The sequence below is a fragment of the Anastrepha obliqua genome, chromosome 2 (genome assembly GCF_027943255.1).
Source record: "Anastrepha obliqua isolate idAnaObli1 chromosome 2, idAnaObli1_1.0, whole genome shotgun sequence".
NCBI lineage: Eukaryota > Metazoa > Arthropoda > Insecta > Diptera > Tephritidae > Anastrepha > Anastrepha obliqua.
In genome coordinates, this window is record NC_072893.1 from 23,480,621 (window position 1) to 23,490,778 (window position 10,158).

General features: G+C 39.9%; 1 protein-coding gene across 1 annotated transcript; it reads right to left on the reverse strand.

Moving 5' to 3' along the window:
• Nucleotides 1–724: 724 nt before the first annotated feature.
• Nucleotides 725–8,943, reverse strand: LOC129238047 (post-GPI attachment to proteins factor 2-like). Its single transcript, XM_054873088.1, has 5 exons — nucleotides 8,869–8,943; nucleotides 4,987–5,262; nucleotides 4,542–4,815; nucleotides 1,060–1,281; nucleotides 725–973 (listed from the first exon to the last, which is right to left on the reverse strand). Exons 1-5 carry the CDS (start codon nucleotides 8,941–8,943, stop codon nucleotides 810–812), a joined length of 1,011 nt encoding a protein of 336 aa, XP_054729063.1. The 3' UTR covers nucleotides 725–809.
• Between the last annotated feature and the right edge of the window lie 1,215 nt (nucleotides 8,944–10,158).

Consider the following 10,158-nt stretch of genomic DNA (forward strand, 5'->3'; position numbering starts at 1 on the left):
TTAAAATTCTTTGTGTATACAGAGCTAAGATGCTATTACAAATTCACTGAGTACGTAACAACTTTATTTTTAAAATATTCATCACTGTGTATGTACATGTACAATAAGTCATAACGTATTTGAGTAATTGAGATATTTTTAGCATTTTGTATGTATTTATGTATGTATGTAAATTGCAACTACTTTTGCTTTCTAAGTGCATTTAAAACTTGTGTCGTTGCCTTATTTTTAAAAATTTCACAAAACTATTTGAAATCTATATTTAACAACGGAATAAAAATGTTATTGTATTTTAAAACTTATTTCGAAAATAAATAAAATTGGTTATGATTGTTTATAAATATGTGCAATTAAATTTATAATATATACAAACATTTACTTGTGTATATATTTGCATGTTTTAAAATGAATTTAACTATGGCTTTTCGCAAGCTGCTGTTAGGAGACTTTTACCTTCACACTACACTTATTTATGCACGAGTATTTATGTATGTGTATACATACTTCTCGAAAACAGAAAGAAATGGTTAAAAAAAATTAATTAGTGATAATTCACAGTGGAAGCGCGCTCTCCGAGGTTACTCAAACACGTCTATCAAACACTAACAAATCAAAATAAATTGATTTATTCCGTTACCAAACCACCGAATCCAACTGCATACCTACATACATATGCATGCATGTACAACGCTTGCTATCCAAGTCACAACGAATACTACACACGAGTACATGTGTTCGTGTACATATTCGTGCACTCGTGAAATATCAACGGCCTAAGTAATTATGTATGTATGTAATTCCGATTGCGTTTAATCCCACTTCGCGCTCACTCGACCGATCATTTCCTCAACTTTATTTTTCGATCCCTGCACGATTAGCATAAATTGCGATGGAAAATCCCAAATGATTGTGAAATGGAAAAGCATATTCGCAAAGGCGATCACGTACTCGAAGAAAGCGAACCAACTGAATGCTGTAAAGTAAATGTATAAAATTAAAAAAAAAAAAAAATTTTTAGTAATTAGTAATAAAAATATGATCAATTTTGCTGCAACTTACCCAAATCATGACAGTAGAAACGGTGTTTGGCAAAAAATACCAACAAACCAACGGTACTGATAATGGAGGTGGTGAAAAGTATTTTCTTCCATTTGATTGAATCGCGTTGTAGGGGCAATAGTTGGCTTTCATCCTCGAAGAGTATGCCGTGCAATTTGATTGTGGCCAACATGTAGCAGAGTGAGCAAACCATAAATGTAATGAAGATTTTCTCGTGAATTGCTAGAAAACATAGAAAATAGGGAAAGTGTTAGAAAAAGTTATAAAAGTTCTATAGGTAAATAGTGGTCTCCTGTGCCACAGTTTACACCAACTCTTTCTAACTGTCACGTTTTTCAGTTGTTCTACCTGAAAAACGTGCAAGGAAGGGGAAATTGAGAGCGCGTAGAGTGGCGTTTAATTTTGCGGGGAAGTCTGAAGTTAATTTTAATTGGATAATTTTTTACTTGTAAGAAATAGACCGCAAATCATATAATCATACAATAAACAAATAAAAAACTCAATTTTGAATGATCTGTAGTGAAAAAGTTTAAATAGAAACAAGTTAAAAAATACCTATACCTAAAAAAGCCTATCTCGTTATATGGAGTCATAGTCTGGTGGAACTCACTAGAGAAGACGACATTGGTGAAGAAGCTGGAGAGAGTTCAGAGGTCGGCACTCATTCGAATCAATGGGGCGCTTCGAACGACTCCTACTCTGGCGCTCAACGCAATGTTAAATGTGGTACCAGTAGGCATCGCAGGCAGAATTGCCGCTGCACGTATCGCAATCACACAGAGAGGCTCGGACTATAAGCGCAAACCTCACTTATGGGCACTCAAGCATACTTAGAAACTTCGAGTTCATCCCCCTGTCAACGAAGCAGTGTATACCCTCACTTAGCCCAACCGAGGAACCTTCTCCACTCATATTCCATCAAGGGAAGAGTATACGGGGAGCTACACTTGGGGACAGGGCCTGGTGAACTTGTTCACGGATGGATCGAAGTTGGAAAGAAAGGTTGGCGGAGGAGTATTTTGCGAGGAGCTCGCCATCAGACTCAAATTCAGGTTACCGGACCAGTGCAGTGTGTTCCAGGCAGAGGAAGCCGCAATCAAGGAGGCAGCTGATTACGGCTGCTCACATGCGTACTAACAGTCAAGAAAGTAAATATTTACTCCGCCAGCCAAGCGGCAATAAGGCCCCTCGGGTCTATGACGGTGCATTCGGAACTGGTCAAGGAATGCTTGACCTCACTTTTGATTGCGTCCGAATTCTTTGGCATCAGCCTCATCTGGGTTCCTGGTCACAGCGACATTGCGGGAAACTGTGAGGCGGATGAGCTGACCGGACAAGGGACATGTGAGGTGGTTTTCCCGTGAAGAGAGAGAATTGGCATCCCCCTGACTACCTGCGGTCTGCTCCTGGAAAGATGAGCATCGCTCAAACTCAGCGAGCGGCGAGGGCAAGTACACAAACTTATAAAGACGCGAAATCCTTCTGGCCACGTGTGGACCCGAGGCGCTCGGGCGATCTTCTGAGGTTGACAAAATATCAGCTCTCTAATCTCGTGGGTTCTCTCCAGGACACAATATGCGAGGAATGCATGCTGTGAGACTTGGAATCACCTCAAGTCCTTTTTGCACTGGATGAATCAAAGAGCCTGTATCAAATTTTGTGTTAAAAATGAAATTCCGAAATGTTGACTGTGTCATACGGAGAAGCTACTTTGGACCAAAGCAACGTTTATCCGAGGTACAAAATGTTCTCAGAAGGCCGAGAAGATGTGAACGACGAAAAGCGTGCCGGCGTGCCGGACGCCCGAGCACTTCAACAACAGACGAAAAAATTGATGAAGTGAAGAAAATGGTATTGGCCAATCGTCGAATCACCGTTAGAGAAGTTGCTGTGGACCTAGACATATCGATTGGCTCATGCCATTCGATTTTTTTCAATGATTTGGGCATGAGACAGGTCGCCGCAAAACTGATGGATCGTACCAAAACTGCTCAATTTCGACCAAAAGCAGCGTCGCATGAACATTGCTAATGAGATGTTGGACTCTGTCCGCGACTACCCAAATTTGCTCCAGATGGTCATAACTGGTGACGAATCGTGGGTTTACGGTTATGACGTTGAAACCAAAGGTCAATCATCTCAATGGAAGCTGTCGCACGAACCAAGACCGAAAAAAGCGCTCCAAGTTCGGTCGAATGTAAAAGTTTTGCTTACCGTTTTCTTCGCAGGGGTAATTGCAGGGGCGTTGTGCATCATGAGTTCTTGCCACAGGGTAAAACGGTCAATAAGGAATATTACCTGCAAGTAATGCGCAATTTGCGGGAAGCAATCCGCCAGAAACGCCCGGCTCTTGCGTCACGATAACGCCGCTGCTCACACATTGTTGTTTGTGCGCGAATTTTTGGCAAAAACAACACACTAATGATGCCGCAGCCACCGTATTCCCCAGATCTAGCCCCCTGCGAACTTTTTCTTGTTCCCGAAACTGAAAAGGCCCATGAAAGGACGACGCTACGCTAAAATTGACGAGGTAAAGACGGCATCGAAGGAGGAGCTGAACAAGATAAAAAAAATGATTTTTTGAAGTGCTTCGAAGATGGGAGAAAGCGTTGGCCATAAAATCTCATGGGGACTACTTAGAAGGGGACAAAATAGATATTAATGAGTAAATAAATAATTTTTGAAAAAAAACACAAAATTCGTGATACTTTTTAAACACACCTCGTATGGATCATAGTTCGATCGCCAATGATAATCGTCGTCACTAATCTTTCTGTCGAACACTCCCAGGGAACTTGGCAGATTAGGTTAGTGTAAAGCCTGCTCCAGCTGCTTGTGAGCTTTTGCCTGCCACACGGCTTTTCTCCATTATTCTCGTTCACAAGCAGTCTTTGCCCAGTTTCTAACTCTCATTTTTAGAATGTTTTCTGCTATTTCATCTTTCCACTATAGTTTAGACTTTCTTGATTTCTTTCGCTTGTCCCAAGTCCTTAGTCATTAGTCTCTGATGATCTCTTCTGCACTCTCTCCGTCTCCGTATGTGTCATGTGCCTTGTCTATTTAATCCTCTGTGATTTTGAAAATTTCACTATGTCTGCCCTTCTACTAACTCAATAATCTTGCCATTACTTCTTTTTTTTAACTCGTGGTTTTTTTTCATTTTATTTCAATTTCTTCAATTATTTTTCGTAAAATTAAGAAGCTAAAAATGACTTCCATATTTGAAAACAAAAATTTCTTTGAAAAGTATTCATGCATTTTTTTTTATAGCCGAATTAAATTGAATTCCAAACGCCTGATTTTTTTATTTTTTTCCTTGTTCACTCCTCTCGGGAGCATAGGGCCTCGACAAGACTTGTCTTGTGCTGGTTTCGTTAATCTATTTTGCTTTCTGACAGGGCAGATGACTAGCCTACCGCCTGATTTACCACCACAAAAATCCCTGCACAAATTTAAATTCATTTTTTTATGTATTTACTTACGATAATTCTCCCTATTCGAAATGTAGGTGACGCCGCCCAACGATGAAATTTCGATGATATTCAAAACTAAAATTAACGTAATCATTTTATCGGCCTTCGCCACCAGATGCGGCCGACGTTGCTGCAAATTGCCCAACAAACTGCGGTAATAATTCTTATACACGAAGGCGATGGGAAAACGTGGTCCGATGTGTAAGGCAATACTCAGGCGCCAGAAGTAGCGTTGTGGACTGACGCCGGTAATGGCACTTATCGATGGTACAACGTTGTAGACCTGCATACGAAACGAAAAGAAAACCAGAAAAATCATTAACATCAAGCAATCGAAGACATTACAATTGAAAATTCATTAGCTGACTAATGGGCAATCGCATATTACAGTTCAAGTGCCCAAGTCGCATGCGACTTACACTGTAAAGGACTACTACGAACTCTACAAACTTACACGGCAATGCGTTTCGTGCACATCGTCATATTGGAAGACGTACGCGGTGACGAAACAGGTGAATAGTGTCACCAATGGAAGCAGAGCAGTCACCACACAAATCTGATGGAAGCTGGCCAAGAAGTGCACGGCAACGGGGAGCGCTGCAGACGTGGTGGACGTCGATGACAGCGAAGACATATTTGTGACTGTTGCTGCGGCGGTGGCGTTAGCGGTAGCGGTAGCGGCGGCTGCTGTCGTTGCGGCTGTTGTTGTTTTTGTTGCTGTTGCGCAAAACTGCAAGCGGCGGAAGGAAGCGAGAAAGCGTAGAATAAGCGCAAAAAAACAATGAAAAAAACGAGAATTGTATGAATAGAAAGAAATGGAAGAAGAAGAAGAGCAAGTTAAATTGTGCTCGTTAATTGTGGTCGTGCGCTATTGTTAATGTCACTCATACGCCATGTCTGCCCACAACACCCCATTTAGCATTTGTGTACGCCGTGGGTGGGCGAAGAAAACATGACAGGCACGCAAACAAGCAAAAACAAACATTGAAAATCAATAGCAAGTAATAAATTACTTAAAAGCATCTCATCATGACAACTCATCAGCGGTGACAATAAATTTATGTGCCTACATTCATATATTGACAAGAAAATTCAGGTCATTCGAGAGCAGGACGAGCATGAACGGTAGATAAGTAGTGGGGAAATGGTATATTTTTGCGGGGAGGTTGAAACGGATTACAGAAATTTAATAAATAAATAGCAAAATTAATTTAAAAGTATTTCCATTATAAAGCATAAAACGCATGGAAACTGATATTTAAATGCAGTGAAACCGCGAAATAATGAATCTCGCGACAATGAACTTTACATAAATTTTTATTTTGTAACTAATTTGAATATAAATAATTATTATAAAAAATATTAATTTCAAATTTAATTTAAATTTCTATTAAAGTTTGCAAGTAAATAAAAAAAATTTAGTTTTGCAATAAGGCGCGCCATTAATGGAGAGTCGAAATGGAAAAACGACCTATGTGTGAGGTATTAAGGGGGGAGCCTGGTTTATGAGGTCTAAAAATTGCATCTCTTTGCGATTTTTTTTTTAAGGAAAAAATTAATTTAGCACTGCAAAGTTTTTTCTATCTTTTAATGAACATTTAAAAAGTATAAAAAATTTTTGTACTGGTTAAAATAAGTTGAAAAAAATGTTTAACATAGAAATTAGTAGAGCGCTGCAACGCTGCGGGAATAAAAAAAAAAAAAAAAAAAAAAAAACGCTGGAGCTTCCAACTGGCGCACAAGATACAGCTCGTAATTATTAACTAAAGCAAAAAATTCAAATGGATTTCTAATTATCATCATTTTTTATTCTAGATGAACTAAGAAAACTGAGACAAATTCCAAAATTTCAACTTTTTGGAGGTTTTAAAGAAAAAATGCCTTTCTCTAAAAAAAATTCACTTCAACTTGGTATAAAAATCTTGAAACATTTTTTTTAATCTATTTTGTTAGTTCAAAAGAAGAGAATTTAATACTGAAGGGAACAAGCTATGATTCATTTCAAAAGGTTCATTAGTTTTTTTCATTCATGTACGCCAATTCAAAGAAATCATAAAAATGAAAAGTCGAGAAAAGAAGCTGAAGTTTGTACTATAGCTGTCCGGTCACAGCGTAACTACCTAACGCTCGCCTACCTTTGGCTTTGTATCTACGGAAATATTGAGAATTAAGCTCTGTAACTTTGTGTGAATATTCTGAAATATATTAGGAATCGCTTAAAACGAAAAAAAAAATTGATTTTTTTGACCTTATAAACCAGGCTTCCCCCTTAACGAAAATCTCAGATATATACCAAGGCATCGGGAGGCATTGGACGCCAACATTACTGAAGCTATTCACGAGATAGCGACCGAAGTCCTCCAGCGAGTCTTTCAAAATTAGTGTCTGCGAATGGCCAAAGTACGGCGCAGTTGCGGCTAACATTTGAAAAGGATTATACAAGGTGAATTCCAAAATAAACAAGACTGAGCTAAAATAGAAATGAATCGTTCTGATAACTTCGAGTTTATTTATTCAAAATAGTGCCTTCTGGCTCCGATACACTGTTTTGCGCGATCTAAAAACTTTTCGAAAGAGTGTTTCAGGTCATTGACCGGAATTCAGAATGTCCTTCAGGATGTCGGTACAAGCGTTTTGGATGGCCTATGCGGATGCAAAACGTTTTACTTTCATGGCCATATGCAATTCCCCGAATAGGTAAAAGTCACAGGGAGCCATATCAGGCGAATACGGTGAGTGACTGATGGTTAAAATGTGATTTCTACTCAAAAACTCAGTCAAAAGAGTAGATCGATGAGAAGGTGGTTCGCGGTATTCAGGGCGAATTCGAAGAATGCGATGCAACAAATGCTTCAAAACGCCAAGATAGAAAATTGCATTGACGGTTTGGTCCGTTGGCACGAACTGCTTTCGGACAATTCCCTTGGAATCCGAAATTCAAACGTGATTTTTGGGGTGGTAGCTCGTCTGGAGCCGTCCATTCGTTTGACGCTTAGTTTCAGGTTCGTCATGGAAACATCACGGTTCATCACCAGTTACAAGGTTGTAAAGTAAGTTCTCGCCTTTTTCGCCTCTTTAATGAGGTCTTTCGTATGTCGAGTTCTGAGCAATTTTTGGTCCTCAGCTAACTTGTGCGGAATGAAACGTGCACAGACCTTCCGTAAGCTAAAATGATAAGTTAAAATGCAATAAATCGATGTTTTGGTGATATTCCACACCGATTCCACGTATTTCAACGATGATTTCGGTTCATTTTTGATAAATTTACGAACAATTACGATGGAGCTTTCGGTGATTACTGATTGTGGGCCGCCCGTTGGTTCATTGTCATTTATGTCCTCACAACCATATCTGGAACGTGTAAACCACTGTTGTTATTGTTGTAGCAGCACCATACTTCCATACGGGGAATGCTGCTGGAGTGACAGTCCTTGGCCGAATATAAATCCGGGTCGTTTCGGTAACGTAGAACCGACTGTCGTGGAAACGCGTAAACCACTCAGGAACTCTGGCACGAGATAGACAATCATCGCCATCAACTTTTTTCATCAATTCGAGTGTTTCGGTAAATGTTTTACCGATTTTAAAACAAAATTTGATATGAGCTCTTTGTTCGAAACTCATTTTTGCACCGATGACACAAACATACTGACACTTTAGGTGCAATAACTTCGCTTCCACTGAACCGAATGTCACCGAGCTTTCACTGGAAGTCAGCTAGGGATGTAACTTCCGACGCACTAACTCATTAAAAGGATGGCGCCATCAAAAACATTCACAACATGACACCAGCTTGTTTATTTTGGACTTCACCTTGTATTTAAAAAATTAATTCCTTGAATGGTTCTACACAAAAGTAATAAAGATTGCCTGATCAATTTAAATTTTCATTGTTTTATTTCAAAAATTTAATTAAAAATTAATTAAAAATTAATAAAATTTGATAGCTATAAATTTAGCACCCTTAATATCAGCAACCGTAGGAAAAAAGTAAGCACCAAGATGCCCCGCATGAGCGGGACAGCTCGAAGTACACGAAAAAATGCCGGGTCTCAGAGCATGCATATCTCGCAAACAATGCCTTCTAAAAGCACCTAAAAAATTTGAGAGCTCAGCCTTTGCTAACCTTAGAAGCTCTTCGTGCGCCACTTATTCAGGACTTAGGATTTCGCAGCCTTAGAAGTTTGCGTGCTTGCCCAGCGATCGCTGAGTTGACGCGAAGCCCACCATTCTAGAAGCAGAGCACAGGTAGTCATGGGGATTAGAATCCTCTCATTACGTGAAGAAATCACTTCACAGCAGCCCTGTCCAGCTAGCTCATACGCCTAGCACTTACCTGTAATGTTCCTGCAGCCAGATAGCCGGATGTGCCTAATATCAAAGAATTCAGATGCAATCGAAAGAGAGACATTCCCGCTCAGTTTCGAGTGCAACATCATTGAGCTTAGGACCCTGATTGTCGTTTGGCTCTCGGAATAATTATTTACTTCCTTGACAATTACAACAAAAGTGATCAACCAATCAGTTGTTTCTTTGCTTGCGGCTCCGTCCACTTGGAATACACAGTGATCCGGTTGCCAGAACTTGAGTTTGATAAGGAGCTTCTCGCAGAAAACTCATTCACCAACTCTTCGATACAAATTTGGGTCATGCGTGTACCAGGCCCTGCCTCCGTATTCCACACACCGCCTACTCTTCTCTTAATCGAATTTGCGTGAAGAATGTATCTTTGCTGAGAATACCTGAATATCCGTAAGTGAGGTCAAGCCTGTGGTCTGAGCCTCTTAGTCTGATTACGGCACGTACAGTGGTAGTTATATCCGATACAATGTCCACAGGTACCATATTGTAAAAGAGCAAGACAAGGCTTCTCAAGAAGTTTCTCGTACGGCGGACACCGTAGCCGATTGTTGTTTTCCATGGCATACCATTCGGAAGTACACAGATTCGAATCTCCGGGCATCAAACATCAGATGATAGAAAAAGTTTTTTCTAATAGAGGTCGCCCCTCGACCGGCAATGGCAAACCTCCGAGTATATTTCAGCCAAGAAAAAGCTCATCATAACAAAAAAAGACAATCTGCCATTTGGAGTCGGCATAAAACTCTAGGTCCGTTTATTTATGGAACAATATCAAGAAGGAACTCCGCCAAAGACCCAAAAAAGGGAGTTAAAGCCAATTATCTTTTATTTCGTTATTTCCATATACTAAAACTTTGAATTTCGTTAGTTCTACGTTATTCGTAGATGAATTCCTATAACTTAAAATTTCGAATATTAAGAATTGGCAGCGTTTGAATCTCTGTCCGGCCGAGCTCGAATATTTAGAAGGAAATCTTATGCAGTACATCGATGGATCGGTGCTCGCAAAACCGTTTGTCAATTTGACTGGTGAGATGACCAGAGAGCAACTTAATGTCAGCCCCACATAGGACCTTAAAGTTCTTTCTACTAAACGCATGACCAAATAGTGCCACCTGACTGAGGCTCCTCAGTGGACCGCAGTACCAAGTTCGCTCTGATTTCTGACCACTCACTAATTTTAAACTATGTAGAAGATGATTAGCCTGTGCCAAAAAAATGTGTCCGGTCACATAAAGACGTTTGCTGGTGGCCGGATACCTAG

Coding starts and splice junctions, on each gene's coding strand:
- LOC129238047 (XM_054873088.1), bottom strand. CDS start 8,943: ATGTCTCTCTTTCGATTGCATCTGAATTCTTTGATATTAGGCACATCC. Junction 4,816..4,986: donor TGCACGAAACGCATTGCCGT/GTAAGTTTGTAG, acceptor TTTCGTATGCAG/GTCTACAACGTTGTACCATC. Junction 974..1,059: donor TTTCTACTGTCATGATTTGG/GTAAGTTGCAGC, acceptor TTTACTTTACAG/CATTCAGTTGGTTCGCTTTC.